Genomic DNA, 25,726 nt, shown 5'->3' with positions numbered 1-25,726 from the left:
ACTCCAAGGGGTACGCGGTCCCCATTCTCGTGACCATTGAAGTTCCCAATGGAAGGACCTCCACCAATTTAATAGTTATCCCCTATTCTGTGGAAAGGGAATAACCTGTAACAACTGGAATACACCTATAATCAAAGCAAAACTTATATCATGTAACATATCATAATGATGTAATATATTTGCATTTATCCATTGCTTGCTTGTTGTTAAACACTATAGTTAAACACAATTCTGACCAGGACAATAAGATAGATAAGCAAATTGTCATATTAGAGGGTCAGGATTGACAACTGTTGTCTCTAGCTACCTTTAAGGGGTTGTGTACATCTGGTGGCAGGGGCGTGGGGGTTGGCAAGCACACTTACCTGCTTCCTGATGCCGGCTCCTTCCCTTTCTGACCTCCACTGCTCCGTTGGCCACAGTGATGATTTGTTACATAATGTCAAATAGTTACGTGACGCAAGGGGAGCAGATCACCGCTATGGGAAGCAATCGGCTGAAGTGGCATTAACCCAAAAGTCACCTGAGCGGATGTGCAGAGGCCAGAGAGTGCAGGAGCTGGGAGCTAGTGTTGATAAGCAGGTAAGTATGCTTCCCATCGCAGGTCTGCCCCAAACATGCAAAACCCCATTAAATAGGCGCTGTCATTTCAACAAACTTTGCATACTGTAAATCATTATTACAAGCGATTAAAAGAAACTTAGTAATATATCTTATCAGAAAAATATGCTTCTTTCTCCACTTATTAACCACTTCTTTTCCTCCTCCTGAACTGATCATTCGCCCTTAATTCACTACTAAAATCCATATTGAGAAACAGGATGGGTTATCAGTTTACTGAGGGATTAGGTAAGACTTCATTCACATCTGCCTTGGAGACTCCGCTCTAAGCCTCCATTGCAGATTCTATACAAAATGCAATGTGCTTTGCAGGGGCATAGCTATAGGGGAAGCAGGGGAAGTGGCTGTTTTGGGACCCAAACTCAGAAAGGGCCCACTCAGGAGGAGGGCTAAAAGATTTTATTGTCAGGGCCCCCTCAACAGTATTGTAAAATGACATTATATACAGAGACACTACAGAAAATGGAGCCGTTACTGGGCCTCATCCAAGAGAGCGATCTTGACTAGCCACAGGAATGGGGGTTGCAGGAGAGTAGGGGGTTGCGAATAAGTTGCTGGGGACCCTATCAAAAATTTGCTGTGGGGCCCAGTAATTTCTAGTTAAGTCACTGGTGCTGTGCTACTTTGTGCAGTTTTCTATCTCACCCCAGAACTGAATTCACAGCTACATAATGCCCCCATGCTGCTGCTTCTGTGTATGTGAAAAATAAAGATAGAGGAGCAGAATTTTCTCTTCTCTATATGTGCTGTCTATGAGAGACATTATAGCAGATAGCCCCCACTTACTAGCTCAGGGAAAAGAATGAAAAAAATTAGAAATGGAACACGAGCCCATTTCTTTCTATGGGTACACAAAAATGAACAGACTGACCAAAAGTATCATCCGCAGTCGTTTGTCCCTTCTGCAGATTGCAGAACATACCCTATTCTTGTCCATATTGTAGACGAGAATAGTCATTTCTAGTAATGAAAGTGAGAAAAATGCAGATTGCATTTGGAAGGTATCCCTATTTCGCGGATCCGTGGTTAGTCGTAAGCCTAAGTCATTTTGCAAAACTGTGAAGCTTGCTTGGAATATGACCCATGGAAAAAATAGCACACATCAACATAGGGCCAAATTACTCATTACTTTCCCAGCTTTCTTCAGTTGTAAAATGAATCATTAGCAGAAAAAAATATGTATGTTTTTCTTTAATATACTTTTTTTTCCATTTATACTCACTAAATAAAGCTTCATTCCATGATGTATAAAATAAATACTAAGCCATTTACTCACCATTTTGGTTTTATCCATGGCTGTCAATATAGTCACATTCAGATTCTGCAGGGCACTGAGAACATTCTTGTATTCCCCCAAATATTCAGAGAAATAGTCTGAAATGTACAAGTAGCCAACACTGTGATAGAAGTCTTAAGGATATTCCATCAAACATCACATCCCTTATATTTCTTTTATACTGATGCAGTAAGTATCAATCCTTTTTCATAATCTGAATGTATGTTGGTTTGGCCTTGGAGAACTCTGTATCTCCCTACTTCTAGTACAAGGATAATGCACACAGAGATGCCATAGTACAAGGATAATATACACATTTATTGTACAGTACAGGCATAATACGTACATTGTAAATAGAACAAAGTCCAGCCCTCAAGTGGTAAAGATGCTCTGACCTGCTCTGCACGGATCCGGGCTGTGTTCACACCCAAGGTAAATGCAGCAAAAAGGAGTGGGCCAAAATCCCTGCTGCCGTGTGTGCAAAATTGGTCAAGAACTACAGAAAAAGTCTGACCTCTGTAATTGCAAACAAAGGTTTTTGTACCAAATATTAATTTTAGTTTTTCTATTGTATCAAATACTTATTTCATGCAATAAAATGCTAATTCATTATTTAAAAATCATACAATGTGATTTTCTAGATTGTGAGATTCTGCCCATCACAGTTGAAGTGTACCTACAATAAAAATTACAGACCTCTCCATTTTTGTAGGTGGGAAAATCGCCAGTGTATCAAATACAGTACGTATTTTCCCCATTGTATATGTCAGTTGGCTTAGACGGTGAGGTAAAAGAACCCAGGAAAGCTGGGTTGTTTCAACAAGTTGTAGTATGCTAAAGTACAGTATTTTGTTCAAATTGTATTATGGACTGGATTTTTATAGAATGGCAGAAAAGTGTTAGCAGTGGGAATTGTCATTCCCTCCCCACTGCAGTACACAGCTATCATCTAGCCTGAGGCAAACCAAGTTGTAGCTGCCAGGCTCATAACTGGAGAAATAAAAACAGGGTGTAAGGGATCGTCTCTTTTCAGGGGGTCACACTCACAGATATCTCACCAGACAACGGATTTTCATGTCCAAACTGTGCATTTATTTTGACAGTCTTCTTATAAAGGATAGTCCAGTTATACATCACTGGGTGGGGTGTTTTAACTGAGTCCAGTTAAAACACAAATAAACTCCTGCCCGTCTAGGAACTACCTAAACAAAATACGTCCCTACCTCACTCATAGAGCTCAGTTCACACATGGACAACATATGCGGCTTTCCTCAGCTAACATCAATACTGCAGCCTCAAGGCTGTGGCAACTCCAGTACCTTTTGGGGGAGTGTGGCCCAGTAGTCCTCCAGACGCTGGCCGTGCAACCCTCGTTCTCTAGGTCCTCCAAACCTCAGGTTATTCAAAGCCTTGTGGCCCCTCAGTCCTCCTGACTGAGACCACACACAGAGCCTCTGCTTCACAGAACAGTCTCGCTCTCCCTCCTCAGACTGACCTACTCTGAGGCGCTTTATGCAAGCCTGATTACAGCAGGCCTCACCTGCGGTCACCTCAGGTAGAAAGAAAGACCCATACTGGAAGGGTGTGGACTGGGAACTCCCTTCACGAAGCCTAGCCACCAGTCCAAGTAAAATCCAGCCCAGAAAATGTATACAAAAATGTCTCAGCAAACTATGCCTTGCTGAGACAACTGCCACTCTGGATTTTACCTGTGTCACATATCTGAGATACCTGAAGTGGGACAACACACCTTCCAGCACTGTTCACATTACCACAAGGGGTGAAAAGCTAATTCAGAGTTAGTGCCTGGAAGCTGCAAGACCTGCTTGTTGTGCGAAGCCTCATCTAATGTCGATACTGAGTGTAGGTGAGGAAATTGCTGTTTAGTTAGCGCCGAGAGGGGCAGCTATTTTATTTATGTTTATGATTGTGAACTTGTTCAAAGTGAAGACTTAAGGGGGTTCTGCAGTTTTTTTAGACTGATGATCTATCCTCTGGATAGATCCATCAGCATCTGATCGGCGGGGTCCGACACCCAGGACCCCGGCCGATCAGCTGTTTGAGAAGGCAGCGGCACTGGCAGTAGCACCGCAGCCTTCTCGCTGTTTACCGCAGGCCCAATGACGTAACGACTAGTATCAATGGCCTGGGCGGGGCGAAGCTCTGTTCACTTGAATGGAGCTTAGAACCGGCCAGGCCATTGGATACTAGTTGTGAAATCACTGGGACTGCAGTAAACAGCGAGAAGGCCGCATACTACTGCCAGCGCAGCTGCCTTCTCAAACAGCTGATCGGCAGGGGTCCCGGGTGTCGGACGCCCGCCGATAAGATGCTGATGATCTATTCAGACGATAGATCATCAGTTTAAAAAAACTGAAGAACCCCTTTAACTTTGACTTCCATGTTATTGTCTTGCATGAAATAAACAGTGATTTGGATTTTTTAACCATTGGAGCTTGTGACGTCTGTCATCGCCAACCCCACCTACAAGTACAGATCTCAAAAGGTAGTAATGCACACAGTGATGTCACAGCACATGGATAACACACACAGTGATGTCATAGTACACGGATAATTTGTTCAGTGATGTTACAGTAAAGGGATAATTTACACAGTGATGTCACAGTGCAGGGATATTACAGACAGTGATGTCACGGAACAGGGATAATATGCACTATGACTTAATAGCTAGAAAATAAAAAGGACACCATGTTCCTGTGATGTCACAGCATAGGAAAATAATAATGCCACATGTAGGTGTAATGTACTAATGATGTCACAGAGATGTTATAGTACAGGAATAATAAAAAGTAATGACACAGGGAAGGGATAATGCACACAGCAGGTAAAGTATAATGGTGCACATTCAGCAGACAGCCGCTATGTCAGCTACTTTGGTTGTTGTTGTGAGCCCTAATATACAAGGGCACATATGCCATACCCGTACATTTATTTTCTACTTTTATGCAACAATAATGTAGTTTTTTTTTTATATTATGAGTATGGCCATACAGGAATTTAGCAGGTTACCTGACAAATTGACTCCAGTAAGCACTGGTGTCTGGAATGTCAGCAGTCAACTGGTGCAATGTAAAATGACCCCCTCTTTCAATGTCTTCTCCTTCATTACAATATTAACCCCCTACCCCCAAGCAGTCTTCCTGTTTGAAATCCTTGGAAACGACGTCCACATAAACTAGAAAAATCTTAAAAAAGATCTAACAAATGTCTTGTACACTAAAGAGAATCACTACTTTTATCTAATAAAATCTATGTAAATTGTATGTAACGTCGTCCTCACTGACTAAAGACTATGGTGACTTCAGAGCAGCATTCCCCTTCTGTACAACTGAAAGGGTTAACATGAGTCACACACTTCATTAAATCAACATTCCCCAGGAGATGGGCTGTAGGGTTAGGTGCTTGATGAAATTCCACTAGATCAGACATAACAAGGATGCTGGGTCTTGAAATCAGCAAGTGAGTACAAAGAAGTAGCCCGAGGCAGAAGATGGAGAATGAAAACGCAGCTCTGACTAATCCTACAAATGATGATCCCATAAGAGCAGGCAGCATCTAATGTGCACTCTGACTTTTACAGACAGTAATAGCAAAATCTACAGACAGTATATAAAGAGAATAAGTGATTGGCTGTGTGGTAAAATATAGTCACTGGACATCACTGGAATAATTTAAAGGGTTCGCCAGCAGGATCAACTCTATTAAACTAAGCACGGCACCTGGTAGGATTGATCCTGCGGATTAGAAAGATACCTGTCTTGTGAAAATTGGTTGCGACGTTACTGAGAAAAAAATAGTTTTTATTCTTTAGCCAAATAAAGGCTTCAGTGCCTAGCCCCTTACTATATCACAGTTCCTCAGCTTTCCACCCCTCGATGCACTGAAAACCTCACTTAAAGTGTAACTGTCATTCTTCTTTTTTTTTTTTGTAATGTATAGGGGCAGTAATACTGACCATTTTTGTAATATACTTTAATTGCTGAAATCGTACATTTCTATTAGAAAAAATAGCACTAAAGTGGCCCATTTTGAGCCTTAGCAACTCTCCTCCGTCTTCTGTTTACATAACTATGGAAACCTGCTCAACACTGACCATGTTATGTAAACAGAAGACAGAAACTAAACTAGATTAGAAGAAATTAGAAGAAAATATTAATTAAACAGCTTACCACATAGCAGCTCTGTATCCATGTTCCTGCAAAAATGAACACAAGTTTAGAATTAGAACATTCATCTAAATGAACTGAAAAAATTGCAAAGAAATCAGGTGATTTGTGCTTTTTTAAACTCTAAGTACTCTGCCTAGCCATAGGGATAAGTGATAAAATTCTGGCTGCTAGCAGTCACCACAAGATGGAGCTTATGAGCTTGCTGTACACTGTTTATTGAACTCACTAGCTAAACAGTATGACGTATGCTCTCTCTAATGGTGGCTGCAGGCAGACAGAATTTTATTATTTATCTGAATGTCTATGCAGAGTATTAGGTCTCTGTATCAGAAAAGCAATCTCCAACTGCTTTAAAGATATATAAAGAAAGTAATCACTGCAGAACTAGTTTAGATAATACAATGGTATTCAAGGATGATATCCTGAGGTCTATATTTTCAAAATGATCACTTATCAAGCAGGCTGAATATATATACCAATCAGCCATAACATTAAAACCAAGTGAACTTAATTATACTGATAACCCTGTGATAATGGCTCCTTTCAAGGATAGGGATCTACAAGGCGACAAGTGAACAGTCAGTTCTTGAAGCTGATGTTGGAAGCAGGAAAAATGAATGAACTTAAGTGTAGTACCCCAGAGTGGGCACTACCATCTTTATACTGAGCTACTGTCTCTACTGGTTAACAATGCCATCTTTGTATCCTTTTCCAGGTCCTCTCATACTGTACCTAATAATGTATTTATGCAATGTTATGTGACAAGTAATGTGCTTGGTTTTCCAGCAGGTAGCATATGTTCTAGCAGATTGCTTTAGATAGGATGGAACTAACCATTCCATTCTTATCCCCCCCCCCCCCCCCTTGGGGCAGAAGTGGGCTAGTCCGGCTTCCCACAAAGGGAAGGGTTGCTGAAGAAGTAGCTAGTTGGAGATAGACTATAAGAGAGACCAGACAACATGGCGCAGTGAGGGAGTGTTTTCCCCTCCTGTGTGAAATGGGAAAACAGCTCTCATTGTTGAACACTGTTTGTGTGGATTAAATTTAATTAAATGTTCTGGACTGACATTCTGCTGTTTGGCCACAAGATGCCGCTGTTTCCTATTCACAGCTGACTGGCTGCATATATATATTTCCATATTCACGAGGTGTGGTTTTTCAGAGCTTGAAGAAGGAGAGCAGCATCCATCTTAGAAGCTAGCTGAGACTGAGGAGCTGTGTGTGAGCAGAGAATCCGATGGATCCAGGAGTGAGAGGCCCCTCAGTGATCACAGCTGAAGCTGAGTGAAGTTGATCGTTGTCCAAGACCCAGATCCTGTCCAGGGAAAGAAGGATTGTTTCCAGGAAGGCTGATAAGAGCTGAGGAGCCAAAGCTACATACCCTGCAGGACCTCATGTTTGCTGGAGAGACTGGTTGTTCGGTTCAGAGTCATCAGCGGAAGAAGAGCAGACCCGGGTCGGTAAGATCGTACACGCACCTCATTGCAGTGTTGGCACCTAGAGACTAAGACCAGGTCTGTAGTTAGCTAGGTAGGGTCTCTGCTTTGTGTCAGGCCTAAAGTGTTACTACAAGGACTCCATTACTAAAAGGGAGAATTGCACATTTGAGAGCTGATAAACACCCCCAAAAACTCAATCCAGTTCAGCATTTTGCTGAGGAGTAATACTCAGACAAACTGCTACCGGACAAGTTATGGGAGGAGGAATATTATAGAGCACTGTAAGATTGTAAACTGTTGTGTTGCACCGCAGGCTAACCTGTACTAAGCACCCAAACAATTGTTCATGTTTGCTTCAGGGTAATAATCGGTACGGCGAGGCAGTTTTAGTTGTGCCCGCCAGTAGGTAAATTACTGCAAAATTTCCTCCAGCATCCATCAGAGGGCGCTGTGCTGTGCAACTCAGGGGTCTCAGCCTTCGGGCTGGGTAAATGTATTATATGTTCTCAGCATTTGTGGTTGTGTTTATTACTACGTGTTAGTAAAATTCCGTTTTGGCAAAAGATGGCGTTGGAGTTGCTTTCCTTGTTCGTGACTTCGCTGTATCCTGGGGAGCCCACCCCGGGTACATGGCTTACACCTGCAGCAGGAGTCTTCCAGGGGAAGCAGCTCAGAGAGCACCAAGACTACATACATTTAATAGATTGAGTATTATGAGGGAGTAAACTGCCAAAGGCACCCCACTCAATGGTGCCAGAACCTCTAGAAGTACAGTAACCAGCCTGAAGCCTGAGATTAGCATGGAAGAGAGAGCAGCATTTAGAAGACCTGCCGCCATATTGCATCCTGCTGGAACCAAGAAAAGGAGAATTGCACTAAGCTCTTTGAAACCCATGTATTGTCAAGTACAAGTTACTCAAGTAAACACGATTGAAACATTCCCAAGTCTGGACTTCACATTATTCTCCAACTCAGTCTATGCAGTCCGAAGGCAATAGCCGGAAGTTAGGAGCACCGTGACACAAACATTAATGCTAGGAGCATCAAATACTTATGCATCTGGCTAGCTGCCCCAGGTGCCCTCCTGATTTCAACTGTATCACCTTCCTCAGTAGGGTGCTAGAGCGGTATTTTATGCTGTACTGTGGTATTGCTGACCCTGCCTTCTTCTGTTGTCCCTGCCTACTTATGGCTTGTGTTGACCCGGAATACTTGTGTTGCTCTGCCTTTTTTTAATTTGGCCTCGCCTACAACTTGGGGTCACTTTTATTTTATTTTCTAGGGCCTCTTTAAGTTTCCAGCCCAGCCCTGGTCATTGGCACCCAAGGCATTACAGATAAGAGCTGGTGGCACAATAAATGGTAGGTAGTTTTAATGTTTTGGCTGATATTTATGTCCTCTTTCCTGTAAGCGAAATCATAAGTCAGTTATTAACAATCTTTGCGGGAACAATCTAAATGCTCCACATGGAGATACAGATAGTCAGCCCTATGTAGTATATTTTCTACCTAGATACCAAATGTATAACCATCCATCTGTTACATGTCAATCAAACTAATTGGATGTTCAAGTGCTAACGAATATGAGCTATTCACAGGTTAAGGAGCCAGTCTGTAAGGTGCTAATGAGGCAAGCAGACCCACAAACCTCTCACAACAGCCTTGTGCCCTCACAGGACTAATCTCTTGCAAGCATACCCCCTGACTGCACCAACTCCACCATTTTTTATTATTTCTACCTCTTAAAAAGGTAGTCCAGGATCATAGTATTGATAGCCTAACCTCAGGATAAGTCAGGGATCAGCAACCTTCGGCACTCCAGCTGCTGTGAAACTACAACTACTAGCATGAACTCTTACTCGTCTGTTCTTGTAACTCCCATAGAAGTGAATGGAGGATTCTGGAAGTTGTAGTTTCAGAACAGCTGGAGTGCCGGAGGTCGCTGATCCCTGGGATAGGTGAACAATATCAGATTGGCGGGGGTCTGACACCCACCGCCCTTGCCGATCAGCTGTTACACAGAAGCTGAGGTGCCGCAACTACACAGCGCCGTCCAGTGTGTAGTGGATAGAACTGGTAATGTGAATGGGAGTAGCACTGCAGTTACCAGCTCTGTCCACTAGTCAAAGGGTGGAGCTGTGTGGTTCCGGAGATACTTTGAACCAGCTGATCAGCCTTCTCCATCTGAACCGGACATGTGCTTGTTTCACTTGTAAATGAATCCTAAAGTTTGCCGTTATCATTACACACCCAAGATATATAATTAATAAGGTCTTAGGCCCCTTTCACACAGGTGAGTTTTCCACGCGGGTGCAATGCGTGAGGTGAACGCATTGCACCCGCACTGAATCCGGACCCATTCATTTCTATAGGGCTGTGCACATGAGCGGTGATTTTCATGCATCACTTATGCGTTGCGTGAAAAATCGCAGCATGCTCTATATTGTGTGTTTATAACAGAAGTGAATGGGGCTGCGTGAAAATCGCAAGCATCCGCGAGCAAGTGCGGATGCGGTGCGATTTTTTACGCACTGTTGCTAGGAGACAATCTGGATGGAGACCCGATCATTAATATTTTCCCTTATAACATGGTTATAAGGGAAAATAATAGCATTCTTAATACAGAATGCATAGTGCAATAGCGCTGGAGGGGTTAAAAATATATATATATTTAACTCACCTTAATCCACTTGCTCGCGCAGCCCGGTTTCTCTTCTGTCTTCTTCTTTGCTGTGTACAGGAAAAGGACCTGTGGTGACATCACTCTGGTCATCACATGTCCATCACATGATCTTTTACCATGGTGATGGATCATGTGATGGACCATGTGATGACTGGAGTGACGTCACCACAGGTCCTTTTCCTGTACACAGAAAGAAGAAGACAGGAGAGATTAGCCGGGCTGCGCGAGCAAGTGGATTAAGATGAGTTACATTATTTTTTATTTTTTTTAACCCCTCCAGCGCTATTGTACTATGCATTCTATATTAAGAATGCTATTATTTTCCCTTATAACCATGTTATAAGGGAAAATAATACAATCTACACAACCCCGATCCCAAACCCGCCGATTTTTCTCACGCACGTGCAAAACGCATTACAATGTTTTGCACTCGCACGGAAAAATCGTGGATTTTCCCGCAACGCACCTGCACCTTTTCCCGCAACGCCCGTGTGAAACCAGCCTTATACAGAGGTGTAGCTGTAGCGGGTGCAGAGGTAGCAGAGGGTTTGGTGCCCGACAGAGCCCAAATCCCCCCTGCCACATGAGAAGACATCAATATCATAAACTGCACATGGTAGATGTTTGGTGGGGGTGCAGGGTGTCAGGCCCCCACTGTTCAGCTAGCGATTCCCTATCCTGAGGATGGGCCTTAAAGGGGTTATCCAGTAAATAACCTCAAGATAGGTCATCATTATCAGATCAGCAGGGGTCCGAGTGCTAGCACTCCTGCCGATCAGCTGTTTCAGGGAGCCACCGCAGTCCCCTGAGCTCTGGGGAGCGCAGCCAGCTCCCAGCATCTCTCCTAAGCACAGCGCCGTACATTGTATTGTGACTGTGCATGGTATTGCAGTCCGGCCCAATTCACTTTAATGGGACTGAGCAGCAACTAGGTCATGTGACAGATGTACGGTGACGTCATATGGCCTGGGAATAGGCATCAGACCCCCGCTGATCTGAGATTGATGACCTATCCTGGGGATAGGTCATCATTATTTATTACCGATAACTCCTTTTATAAAAGCTGGAAAACCCCTTTAAGAAACTGACATTGCGTAAAACCAATGGTGTCATGACTTTTGTCAGCCATTAGGAAAGATTTCTATGTGTGTTATGCTCCTTTCACACCTTGCCTCCGTCTTCCACTGGGCTATCTGTTGGGGGGTGCACATTTACACAAGCAAAAGTGCTATTTTAGATTTCAGATAAATTTCGATTCACCGCGAAGCCAAATTCCCTCTTCGTGGTAACAAATCTATTTTCCCTGAAATGGCGGTAAAAAAAAAAAAAAATCATACATACCTCATCCATTTCAGCGCAAATAGGCTGCAAGATTCAATGCAAAATCTTGTGCTTGATGACGTTTAAAGTCACCACACTGGCCGAAGTGATGACGTCATCACGCGCCGCACGAGATTTCGCTTTGGATCTTCAAGCGAGATGGCCACAGCAGTCTCTTCGCGTTCAAATGGATGAGGTAAGTACAATTTAAAAAAAAATTAAAAAAATTTTTATGAGCAACCCCTAAAATGCTTTATTATTGATCTCAGGTGCCGCGATTACTAATAATGGCGGCATCTGAGGGGTTTTATGACAGGGGGCGGCACAATCGCCGTTCCCTGTCAGTGCACTCGCTACTTACAAAAAAATGTGCTTCGTGACAAAGTAATTTATCAGAAAGCAAATCTTTTTGTAAAATTCGGCGAAGCAGCCAAATCAAATTTTTAAGAACATCGCTCGTCTCTGTTTTACACTGTAATGAGGCAAACACTGTTCTGTTTGGCAAAAAAGACAAACGTCAATGGAGTCCAACGTGGAGTCCTCTTGCCTCATTATAATGAATGGATCCATCACATTAAAAATGGAAATACCACTTTTGTGTATTCAACCCCCGACAGGAACCCCAGGAGAGGGCAGAAACAAGGTGTGAACGGAGATTTGTGCCTCGAGTAGGTCAAGAAATCCAGCCGTGGCATTATATACAGCTAATTATTATAGCAAGTGATAAGGGAGGAGTTTTAGTATATTTGGCCCATATTCCTCTTTCCATCACTCACTTGGTTTGCTGGCTGTCGATCCGGATGAACATTTTTCTCAGATCCTCCTGATTCAGAACCCCATCAGAAAAATAGCTCTGGAATTCTTCAAAGGACAGTTTGCCGTCATCTGCGGGAGATACGTATCATATCCAATTAATTATAAAGTCATGATTCATTTGGTGCTCATCTCTCCTCTCCCACACATAAAGCTCAGCTATAACGTAGAAGAGCCATTATCACTTCTACACCAGTCTAAAGGCTAAATTTACATCAGACATTTTTGGCACTCTTTTGCATTGTTTTACCTAACTGTGTCATGATTAAAGGGGTTGGCCGGTTCTCAATGTAATTTGTCAAAATGTCATATATAGTCATCTATGTTCCTTCCAAGCATACATGACTGCATACTGTCCCCTAGCTGTCCTAATGAAGGCTTATAGTTGATCTGGCCTCAAATAAACGTGTTAGACGCATGCACAGATATAGGCAGCAGTCTCCTGTATCTACGCATGCGCTGGATGCATCCATTTGCCGCTAAGCGTCTGTGTAGAATAGACAGTACCCATGAACAGTCAGAAGAAGAGGTCACCACCATCTTGCAGCTCCTGTAGGATGACAGGTGAGTATGTTTACAGGGCAGCAGGGGGCCTTAAATAGGACAGCTGGGGGACAGTATACAGTCATGTATGCTTGTATGGAGCATACAGTGCTGTACCTTCAATAGAGACCACGCAACTGTTATGGGGCACGGTGGAGGTGACCTAGCACTGAAGCTGATCTCCTTCTTCTTTCTCTTTCCCAAGAAAAAAACATTGCATTTTTCATGCAGCCACTACTAGGGGGAGCTTAATGCAAAGAGATTATTTTAAGCTTCCAATCCAGTAAATGGTAACTGTATAAATTCCTATACACTGAGCCCCCCCTAGTGGTGGCTCCAGGCAGCCAGCTTTCTAATAAGAGCAGAATTATCAGTGTTGTCTGGTATAAATACATTGAGAAATATGCTGTTTAGAATGTGCGCCATATTTATGAAGCACTTGTTCTACTTTTCCTGACATAGAAGTGGGTAAGGTGGAAGGCGACATTTTTATAAATATATATATATATATATATATATATATATAAGAGAAGAAATAGGACTGCACTCCGGATATCCATGAAAAAAATCAAGTGGTTTTATTCACCCATATTTGGCAAATCTTGCGACGTTTCAGCTCTTGCGAGCCTTTCTCAAGCATAGAATAAGTGAAAGTGAACACATATAAAGCGTTACAAAAAGTGTTACACCCATCGGGGTGTGGTTACAATCAACTTAATTACAGACATGTGTTACAATTTAAAGTGTTGACATAGTAACTAGTGGAATACATTTTTTGATATCAGTATATAATTCCTAGACATACAGAATAAAAATATATCCAGGACCAGTGTTCCAATTAGAATCATAAAGTGATATAAACATACTGAATAGGGATCCCAGGAGTAGACTCAGCAAGCCATGGAGCCCACATATACCATCGTGTATCCTTAGCGTCCCGGTCTCGTCAATGCGCATGTCCAGAGTGACGACATCATGTACGTCGCCATGCAAGGTAGGTGCGCATGCGTACTATGCAGTAGCATCTCGCCGCACCATCTTCGTTAATGGAACATAGCCCCAAGTGTCAGCTCTATGTCCATCATATAGATGGTAACTAAACGGAGTAAATGTCCTCCCAATATATATAAAAAGAGCCATAACTATAAGACACAATTCATAAAGGGTGTTAAAGACCGCAGCAGGGATCTCCTGCAGGGACCAGCATCGGGACCGAGGTCCCCACCTCTCGGGAAGGACACCGGACCGTGGGGTCGTCTACGTCAGGGGGGAACATCTCCATGAACCCCACCGACGTATCTAGCCCTCTTGCTGGAAATAAAGCAGTCTGAGAGGGGTAATCCCTCACCTTTACAAAGAGCGAAAACATACTGGAGCTTAATGAAATATCTGAAATAGCGCATACACCATAGGACACTGTGGTTGGTACAGGGCTGCACCGCTTCCATTGAGTCAAAGTCCAGGGGTCCGTACCCAGCACTGTGAGAGTTAAAAATTCTAAAAGGCAAGAAGAAGATATATATATTTTAGTTTCCAAATCTGTCAGTTATACAGTTGCATATATTACTTTCACAATTCTGTTGCACCTATTATATGTGGAAATGGTACATCACATACATGCGTGGAAAGGACGGACAGGCAACAGATCAGCAGACACCTATCTAAACTCAACATTTAATCCTCTGGGGTGCAGAGTATCTAAATCGTAAATCCACCTCAGTTCTCTTTTCTTGAGAATAGCCAAGCGGTCTCCACCTCTCCTTGGGAGCTCAACATGATCAAGTATCCAGCATCTCAAGTCCCGTTCTGAATGCCCAAGGGACGGAAAATGCCTGGAGACTGGTAGATCGGCACGTTTTTTTCTTATTGAATTCCTATGATTATTCAATCTTAATTTTAGTTCAGTAGACGTTTCACCAATATATACTAAGTTGCATGGACATGCTAACACGTAAATCACATAAGAAGATGAACAATTTAGGTGAAACCTGATGGGATATTCTTTATGTGTGGTAGGATGTATAAAAGATCTAGATTTACATATATAACGACAGTTAACACAATTGAGACATGGATAACAACCATGTCCTGATTTAGACAATGTACGTTGTATGCTGATTTTTTTGTGGCCTACATCCGCTCTAACCAAATGGTCCTTAATATTTTTACTTTTGCGATATGATAGGAGAGGAGGGGAATTCAATTCAGGTATATCTTTTATGGACCTACTGAGGATGTTCCAATTATCCTTTAGAATACGTCCCATCTCCACACTACACTCAGAATATGTGGACATGAAAGGCATTCTGCGGGTCCTCTGTAGGTTAGAGATGACTTTTTTAGGGTTGTTCTGCAGAACGTCATTTTTTTGGGCAGACAGCAATCGGTGGGGATAACCCCGTTTCTTGAATTTATCCACCATCATATCCCATGTAGATATTAGCTCGGTCTGCTCGGATACTATGCGTCTAGCACGTAGAAATTGTGAATGTGGAAGATGTTTGATTAAACTACGGGGATGACTACTTTCGTATCTTAACATGGTATTCCTGTCAGTTGGCTTGACATACAAGCCTGTATTAATCGAACCATCAACCAATCTGACATTGGTATCAAGGAAAGATAGTTCAGTCCTGGAGTGAGACACCGTATATTGGAGGTCAGGATCAATGCTATTTAAATATGTATGAAACTCAGTCAGCTGCACTTCTGTGCCCGACCACAGGAGGAAGACGTCATCTATGTACCGCCACCACCCAATAACATACTGAAAGTGGTGGGATACATAGATGAAGTCCTCCTCCATGTGCCGCATGTAAATATTTGCGTACGCGGGGGCCACATTGGACCCCATCGCAACGCCACGTTTTTGACTAAAAAAGGTGTCCTGGAAAAGAAAATAATTATTTTCCAGAATGAGTCTCAGCAGAATATTAATAAAACATTTGGAATTTTGTGTAATGGACGCTCCATCCAGATATTTATTCACAGCAGAAATGCCCTTCTCGTGTCCTATTGACGTGTATAAAGATACAACGTCAAAGGACACGAGAGTAGCAGTCTGTAACTCAGCTGTATCAACTGCTCTCAATTGCTGTAAAAAATGCCCAGTGTCCTGAATATATGATTTACCGGCCGTCGAGAATTCTCGCAAGATCCTATCAAGAAACATGGCGATTTTACTAAAAATAGAGTCCGTACCAGAAACGATGGGGCGGCCGGGGGGGTCCACAAGAGTTTTGTGGACTTTGGGCAATACATATAGAACCGGGGTAATGGGAGAAGACACCGTTAAATATTCCCTTAGCCCTTCATCAATAATGCCCCCGGCCACAGCATCGGACAAAATATTTTTGATAATATTCATAATCTGAAATTTAGGGTCATGTTGTAACAAACCATACACATCTGTGTCACTGAGTTGGCGTTCAATTTCTTTAACATAATTACATGTATCGAGAACAACCACCCCACCCCCCTTATCGGCAGGTTTAATAGTTAATTGGGGGTTGCTTCTAAGTTGGGATAGGGCCTCGATTTCAGCAGTCGTCAGGTTAGGTTTATTCAATTTTTCTATATCCCCAAAGCGGGATTTTAACTCTCTAACATCCCTTTTGACTGCGGAAATATAGGCCTCAACAGCAGGTTCATCTACATAAGGAAGAAAATTACTTTTATTCATTAGACCCAATTTCTTGAGTGAAAATTCACTCGTACATGTCAGTGTATCAACAGTGTGATGCTTAAAGAAAACCTTTAGCTTAATAGATCGAAAAAAATCATTTAGATCCATTTCTAGATCAAACCAGTTTACCTTGGATCTTGGGCAAAATGTAAGCCCTTTAGAAAGGACACTATGTTGGGCTACAGTCAATTCAGTCGAAGATAAATTGAAGACTATTGTCTCTTTCTCTGGGATAGTGCTTTCGTCGATTGTAGTCTGGTCCGGTTGTATCGCTGCTTCCCTTTTCCGTTTATACCTGCGGCCTCCTCGCCTTGTCCTTGATCCTTTCCTTCCTTTGTACCCAGAGTGTCCCCTAAAAAAGATTTATCCTCATCTGGGGGTAGTTGCATAAATCTCCGACTTTTGCTATTGCGGTTAGAGCCCATAGAAGGTGTGTCAGATTGCCATGTGTATATATCGCCTCGTTTGTAATCCTCTGCATCACGAACCCATTTATTCCTCTTTCCCTCCTCCAGCTCCAATTGCAATTTATCGAATTGATCTTTGCTCTCCTCTTTATATTGTGTAATTTCATCAGCAGATAGCTGTGCTTGCAGAGCACCCTCAACATCCAACAATTCATCCATAAGTGAGGAAACCTCCAATTGTAGATATTAAGTAAAATATAGTCCAAAGAATATCTATTTGATAGTGCTTCAAAACGTTTACAGAACAAATCATTATTAGGAAAAAGGTTGGAGCGCAGATTTGAGCGCATTCCTCTAGGAATCTTTTTTTCTTTAAAATATTGGCCTAAGGTGGCCATATGTAATCTCATGGAGATGAGACGTTTAGAGATGGTTAGATACTTGCGTTTAAGTTCCTTAACTGAAGGTGCCTGTAGAAATGAAGCATCGCCCTCGATTCCACGCATGATGCGGTCGACCTCCTCCACAGTATAGGTGCCGCCATGGGGTGTATCCGTATTAGACATGTTGAATGCTATATGGTGTGCTCACTCACGATGCCGAGTATATGGAAAAAGAAAGTCCAGCGGGAGCACCAGCCTGAAGGGTGGGTGCAAAATCCAAGGGGGATGACGGCAGTCCCCAATATGTAAGAGAAGAAATAGGACTGCACTCCGGATATTCATGAAAAAAATCAAGTGGTTTTATTCACCCATATTTGGCAAATCTTGCGACGTTTCAGCTCTTGCGAGCCGAAAGAGGAATAAATGGGTTCGTGATGCAGAGGATTACAAACGAGGCGATATATACACATGGCAATCTGACACACCTTCTATGGGCTCTAACCGCAATAGCAAAAGTCGGAGATTTATGCAACTACCCCCAGATGAGGATAAATCTTTTTTAGGGGACACTCTGGGTACAAAGGAAGGAAAGGATCAAGGACAAGGCGAGGAGGCCGCAGGTATAAACGGAAAAGGGAAGCAGCGATACAACCGGACCAGACTACAATCGACGAAAGCACCATCCCAGAGAAAGAGACAATAGTCTTCAATTTATCTTCGACTGAATTGACTGTAGCCCAACATAGTGTCCTTTCTAAAGGGCTTACATTTTGCCCAAGATCCAAGGTAAACTGGTTTGATCTAGAAATGGATCTAAATGATTTTTTTCGATCTATTAAGCTAAAGGTTTTCTTTAAGCATCACACTGTTGATACACTGACATGTACGAGTGAATTTTAACTCAAGAAATTGGGTCTAATGAATAAAAGTAATTTTCTTCCTTATGTAGATGAACCTGCTGTTGAGGCCTATATTTCCGCAGTCAAAAGGGATGTTAGAGAGTTAAAATCCCGCTTTGGGGATATAGAAAAATTGAATAAACCTAACCTGATGACTGCTGAAATCGAGGCCCTATCCCAACTTAGAAGCAACCCCCAATTAACTATTAAACCCGCCGATAAGGGGGGTGGGGTGGTTGTTCTCGATACATGTAATTATGTTAAAGAAATTGAACGCCAACTCCGTGACACAGATGTGTATGGTTTGTTACAACATGACCCTAAATTTCAGATTATGAATATTATCAAAAATATTTTGTCCGATGCTGTGGCCGGGGGCATTATTGATGAAGGGCTAAGGGAATATTTAACGGTGTCTTCTCCCATTACCCCGGTTCTATATGTATTGCCCAAAGTCCACAAAACTCTTGTGGACCCCCCCGGCCGCCCCATCGTTTCTGGTACGGACTCTATTTTTAGTAAAATCGCCATGTTTCTTGATAGGATCTTGCGAGAATTCTCGACGGCCGGTAAATCATATATTCAGGACACTGGGCATTTCTTACAGCAATTGAGAGCAGTTGATACAGCTGAGTTACAGACTGCTACTCTCGTGTCCTTTGACGTTGTATCTTTATACACGTCAATAGGACACGAGAAGGGCATTTCTGCTGTGAATAAATATCTGGATGGAGCGTCCATTACACAAAATTCCAAATGTTTTATTAATATTCTGCTGAGACTCATTCTGGAAAATAATTATTTTCTTTTCCAGGACACCTTTTTTAGTCAAAAACGTGGCGTTGCGATGGGGTCCAATGTGGCCCCCGCGTACGCAAATATTTACATGCGGCACATGGAGGAGGACTTCATCTATGTATCCCACCACTTTCAGTATGTTATTGGGTGGTGGCGGTACATAGATGACGTCTTCCTCCTGTGGTCGGGCACAGAAGTGCAGCTGACTGAGTTTCATACATATTTAAATAGCATTGATCCTGACCTCCAATATACGGTGTCTCACTCCAGGACTGAACTATCCTTCCTTGATACCAATGTCAGATTGGTTGATGGTTCGATTAATACAGGCTTGTATGTCAAGCCAACTGACAGGAATACCATGTTAAGATACGAAAGTAGTCATCCCCGTAGTTTAATCAAACATCTTCCACATTCACAATTTCTACGTGCTAGACGCATAGTATCCGAGCAGACCGAGCTAATATCTACATGGGATATGATGGTGGATAAATTCAAGAAACGGGGTTATCCCCACCGATTGCTGTCTGCCCAAAAAAATGACGTTCTGCAGAACAACCCTAAAAAAGTCATCTCTAACCTACAGAGGACCCGCAGAATGCCTTTCATGTCCACATATTCTGAGTGTAGTGTGGAGATGGGACGTATTCTAAAGGATAATTGGAACATCCTCAGTAGGTCCATAAAAGATATACCTGAATTGAATTCCCCTCCTCTCCTATCATATCGCAAAAGTAAAAATATTAAGGACCATTTGGTTAGAGCGGATGTAGGCCACAAAAAAATCAGCATACAACGTACATTGTCTAAATCAGGACATGGTTGTTATCCATGTCTCAATTGTGTTAACTGTCGTTATATATGTAAATCTAGATCTTTTATACATCCTACCACACATAAAGAATATCCCATCAGGTTTCACCTAAATTGTTCATCTTCTTATGTGATTTACGTGTTAGCATGTCCATGCAACTTAGTATATATTGGTGAAACGTCTACTGAACTAAAATTAAGATTGAATAATCATAGGAATTCAATAAGAAAAAAACGTGCCGATCTACCAGGTCTCCAGGCATTTTCCGTCCCTTGGGCATTCAGAACGGGACTTGAGATGCTGGATACTTGATCATGTTGAGCTCCCAAGGAGAGGTGGAGACCGCTTGGCTATTCTCAAGAAAAGAGAACTGAGGTGGATTTACGATTTAGATACTCTGCACCCCAGAGGATTAAATGTTGAGTTTAGATAGGTGTCTGCTGATCTGTTGCCTGTCCGTCCTTTCCACGCATGTATGTGATGTACCATTTCCACATATAATAGGTGCAACAGAATTGTGAAAGTAATATATGCAACTGTATAACTGACAGATTTGGAAACTAAAATATATATATCTTCTTCTTGCCTTTTAGAATTTTTAACTCTCACAGTGCTGGGTACGGACCCCTGGACTTTGACTCAATGGAAGCGGTGCAGCCCTGTACCAACCACAGTGTCCTATGGTGTATGCGCTATTTCAGATATTTCATTAAGCTCCAGTATGTTTTCGCTCTTTGTAAAGGTGAGGGATTACCCCTCTCAGACTGCTTTATTTCCAGCAAGAGGGCTAGATACGTCGGTGGGGTTCATGGAGATGTTCCCCCCTGACGTAGACGACCCCACGGTCCGGTGTCCTTCCCGAGAGGTGGGGACCTCGGTCCCGATGCTGGTCCCTGCAGGAGATCCCTGCTGCGGTCTTTAACACCCTTTATGAATTGTGTCTTATAGTTATGGCTCTTTTATATATATTGGGAGGACATTTACTCCGTTTAGTTACCATCTATATGATGGACATAGAGCTGACACTTGGGGCTATGTTCCATTAACGAAGATGGTGCGGCGAGATGCTACTGCATAGTACGCATGCGCACCTACCTTGCATGGCGACGTACATGATGTCGTCACTCTGGACATGCGCATTGACGAGACCGGGACGCTAAGGATACACGATGGTATATGTGGGCTCCATGGCTTGCTGAGTCTACTCCTGGGATCCCTATTCAGTATGTTTATATCACTTTATGATTCTAATTGGAACACTGGTCCTGGATATATTTTTATTCTGTATGTCTAGGAATTATATACTGATATCAAAAAATGTATTCCACTAGTTACTATGTCAACACTTTAAATTGTAACACATGTCTGTAATTAAGTTGATTGTAACCACACCCCGATGGGTGTAACACTTTTTGTAACGCTTTATATGTGTTCACTTTCACTTATTCTATGCTTGAGAAAGGCTCGCAAGAGCTGAAACGTCGCAAGATTTGCCAAATATGGGTGAATAAAACCACTTGATTTTTTTCATGAATATCCGGAGTGCAGTCCTATTTCTTCTCTTACATATTGGGGACTGCCGTCATCCCCCTTGGATTTTGCACCCACCCTTCAGGCTGGTGCTCCCGCTGGACTTTCTTTTTCTATATATATATATATATATATATATATTTAAATTTCTTCCAATTAAAAAAATGTAATATCATCAGAAATCTGGGTGTTTTGCTTTACATTTCCTGGGGGCGAGTGATGAACGTGTACTGGGAAACCAGGTTTGGCAGCAGGACCATAGAAAATGTTGTGTACACCCCCGGGAGCATACATGACTGTATGTGTCATTTTGACAAATTACATTGGAAATTGTCCAACACCATTAAAGTCAGTTTTACTAAAATCAACCAGGTTGAACGAGAGAGAATCATATGGGATTTTTAAGATACCATGAAGGTTTGGAGATACCGTATGAATAGATTCTGCTTTTACAGTGCCTGATGAAGAGACCGGTCTGTCCCTAAAATGCGTTACCCAGAAATATATTCTTTAGTATTTCTTCTACAAAGAATTTTGGGACAGCCTTAATCTGCCATACCATTAATGATGGCTGACCATCTAATGTAAAAGAAGGTATCATGACTTTTCACCGATTTCAGATGTAAGGAGAAAGAAGGATTGGGCTGGTAGGTTTCTACATGGCTTTCCCCCCTCTCCTTATATTGGTACGGGAGGGTTGGAAGGGATAGCGGTCTGTCGAATGTGCGTTCAGCTGACAGCTATCCGATGTGTATAGTCAGACTTGAAGGGGTTGTCCCCTGTTTTATACTGATGGCCTATCCACAGGATAGGTCATCAATATCAGATTGGCGGGGGGCTGACTCTCGGCACTCCAACGATCAGCTGTTTGAAGAGAAAGCAGTGCTCGTACCAGCGCTGCCTTCTCTTCACTGTTTACCTGCTCATCGTCAACTTGCAGCGGTGAGCAGGTGTAATTGCAACTAAGTCATCTCATTCACTTCAGTGGGACGGCTCTGTCCTACTCTCTTCAACAGTAAGTAGCTGTCCCATTGAAGTGAATAGGGACGGTGGAGTTGTAATTACACCTGCTCACAGCTGCAATTGCGATGGAGAGCAGGTAAACAGTGAAGAGCACTGTGAGATCGGTGGGGGCCCCCCGTCAATCTGATATTGATGACCTATCCTGAGGATAGGTCATCAATATAAAAAAGCAGACAACCCCTTTAACTACTCTCTAGATGAGTGTATATAGTATCTCCAGCCACTTACATACCAGGGGAGATTATGTTTAACACAATAGCTCAAACAGGACAATACATTTGCAGGGTGGATTATGTGATAAGGGGTGGAGAGGATGGGTAGCAGAGAATATATTTACATATTTTTTTCTTTAAAAAGTTGCAGCATTTGCATATGGTTGAAGCAAATTTAGTAATGAACAATGTCAGTGCCGGTCTTTCGGGACAAGATGAAAAATAAGTCACATCTGTTACACATCACAGAGTTATGTTACTACACTCTTTTACCCCGCTACAGCCTGTTAAGTGTATGTATATTGTCATCCTGTGTAATCTAACCTTGCATCCTTCATTATGTGCATTTTCTAGGCCTGTTTCATGTATTTGCTGTATTTTTCCATGTACACCAGCCGGTGGCAGCAATGTTTAGCAGGACCTTAGACAGTTTAGTGTTTCTAAACTGGAATAGTTTATTCCAGTTTAGTCCGCCCCCCTCTATGAGCAGAAGTGGGCTGGCCCATGTCCTGTCTCATTGGGAGGAAAGGAAGTTATAGTTGGTGTACCAGCTAGCCCTGCTAACGGAAGGCTGTGTTGGTAGGAGCTCCCATGTTCTAGGGATCCCAACCCAGGATCGTGCCTCAGCTGAGGCTAAAGATCAACATTCCCAGTCTGAGCCATCAGCCTCGGCTGGTTGACAAGCAAGCAGCTACCTCCAGTCTTCCAGGAAGAGCCATTCCCTGTGAGCATAACGGTGAGTACTTATCCAGAGATCAGGAGAAGCCAAATTCCTCCTCAGCTAGTCAGGCCCACACCAAGCAGAAGACAGATTCCTGACACATATTACAGAGCCATAAGCAGACAACTAATCCTGCAAGAGAGCTCTAGACACATGCTAGATGCAGAAGAGATATTGATCCCTGCCATACATTGCAAAAATCCCAGCTGGGACACAAAAGACTAATGCTGTATCTCATATAGATTAATGCTGCCTTCAGTAAAGACAAGTTGAATTATATTTCAAGTCTAGATCTCATTCATTCCTCAATTACTCCTACTAGCAAAACACTCATTTATTGCAAGTGAGCCAGGATCCAGGAGTCCAGTCGTACCAAGGTAGGAGACATCATTGACACTATACCTACTACTTATACAGAGACATTACCCCACTCTGGCATTCCTCACCTGGTACTTGAGTTGCAACACCTTAAAGGGCCCTGAGACTGTACCCTGCGCACAATGCAATTGGCATCACGAACAAAAACTATTAACTATCATTTACACCTGACCCAGTCAGTACATATTGTTGCGCCAGTGTGCATGGCCCCAATCCGGCTTCCTGCACATCCACCAGAACCAGCCTGACCAGTACAAGAGAAATCCATATGCAACAGATCTGCCCAATACAAAAGGATGGGCCGGACCTGGGCTGCAAGCCTGGGGGAGGCCTGAATGACTGGGTTTGGTGGGAGTTGGGAGAAAATGGCAGGCAAGGGGTTAAAGGCGGCACTGGGAGGAGAGTAGCTAGTGGGAGAGGGAAGGCAGTTAAAAGGGGGGACCAAAGGCAGGAAAGGGGCCATTTTAGGTAAAGGGATCAGTCCCCCCTACCCGCCCTGTTATATGTTAGCGGTCACAAGTGGGGAGGGGTGTTTGTTTTGGTACAACTGGGGGTCTGGTAGGTGGTTGCCGTTAGTTGGCAGGGTCATTTTTTTTCATGGTGGTCTTGGCGGTTGGGGGGTCCTTGGAGTTGGTGGAATGGTGACTCTGGAGTGGTGGGGAGGGAGCCAAGAGGGCTCTGGACTCCTCAGGCCTTGGAATCGGAAGGGTGAGATGGCTGGAATCTGCTCAGGTGTAGCCCATGTTTGCACAGTTCTGCCTCTGAGCTGGCGGCTATACGGTTAGAGGTAATTTAGCTGAGGCAGATTTTCGTTAGGTTTTGGGGCTCCAAGGACCCTCCCCGTTTAGGAATGTTTTGGGGTTGTTGAGGGGCCTTAAGTAAAATAAGGCATTTGGGGATCTTATTTGTTATTTATGTTGTTTATGTTAAGAAAATGGCTGTTGTGGCCAACTAAATCCACCTTTGGCTGAAGTGTCTTTCTAGGGAGTAAGGGAAGTCGAGGGTGGCAGTAGCTAGGAGGGAGAGAGCGATTCGACAATACCCTAGTCATGCTTTTTAAAGGAGTAGTCAGCTTTTGACAATCCTATTTTGCTTTCTTTGTTACATTGTATATTATAAACCGTGAGCCGGCACTCTTTCCTTATTGTTGGAGGTGCCCCCAGTCTTTGAATTACACTATTTTGCTAGAGAGCGTCACTTAAAATAATCAGATCACAGGGTGTCCCACTACTGAGACCCCCAACAATTAGCTGTTGGAAACCTAGCAGCAAGTGTTTCATTCCCATGCAGCGCCTCCACGGGGGAAATGAAGCATTAGGCTGGATTCACATCTGTGTTTAAATTTCCATTTTTCGGTTCCGGCTCATACGGAAAATAACATTTCCAGTATTCTGCCTATTCAAAAGAATAGGATAAAATGTATATCAGGATGCCTCTGTTTGCATCCATTCCGTTCAAAAAGTTTTTTAGTTATTTTTTGCAGGACTGCTGCCTGCACCTTTTCTTTTCTCCAGCACAAAAAGACGGAATAAAATGGAGAGTGACGGTTCCGTTTTGTTTTACATTAAACTCATTGGTATAAGGGATACATCCAATGTCATCCTTTATTTATTCTGTATAACGGATCCGTTTTTCTTTCCATAACACCGCACAGGATCCATTACATTCTGCAGTGCAAGAGGGAAAGTCCAGCAACAAGCACCAGCAAGCACACACATTCCAGGGGGTTTAAATAAATTGAAAAAAAAAAATTTACAACCTAAAAGAAGAACAACGGATGTGTTAAAACATGACGGATGTGAAAACAACACTTGAGACGGATCCATGAGATGGCTCTGCTTAAAAAAAGGGAAAAATGAATTTCCGTGTTGACGGATCCGTTTAAAAATACTGCAAATTAGCTTCTGTTTAGGCAGATCCGTTACAAATGCTTCCGTTTATCTGTTTTAAGCTATCCGTTAAAATGCCAATGCAGATGTGAACCCAGCCTTA

The 25,726-nt window shown here is 42.8% G+C and overlaps 1 protein-coding gene across 1 annotated transcript in view; it reads right to left on the bottom strand.

The window, feature by feature from the left end:
* The window catches only part of NECAB3 (N-terminal EF-hand calcium binding protein 3), a 166,625-nt gene that overhangs the window by 127,041 nt on the left and 13,858 nt on the right, over positions 1-25,726 (bottom strand). The window contains exons 3-5 of the mRNA XM_044299479.1: positions 12,305-12,413; positions 6,088-6,113; positions 1,898-1,995 (exon numbers count right to left, since the gene is read on the bottom strand). Coding sequence (XP_044155414.1) covers positions 1,898-1,995; positions 6,088-6,113; positions 12,305-12,413 — 233 coding nt within the window. The remainder of the gene's footprint in view (positions 1-1,897; positions 1,996-6,087; positions 6,114-12,304; positions 12,414-25,726) is intronic.

Source organism: Bufo gargarizans, chromosome 6, assembly GCF_014858855.1.
Source record: "Bufo gargarizans isolate SCDJY-AF-19 chromosome 6, ASM1485885v1, whole genome shotgun sequence".
NCBI classification, from domain to species: domain Eukaryota; kingdom Metazoa; phylum Chordata; class Amphibia; order Anura; family Bufonidae; genus Bufo; species Bufo gargarizans.
The sequence above is the reverse complement of the archived record's forward strand: the minus strand, read 5'-3'. Positions and strand labels throughout refer to the sequence as shown.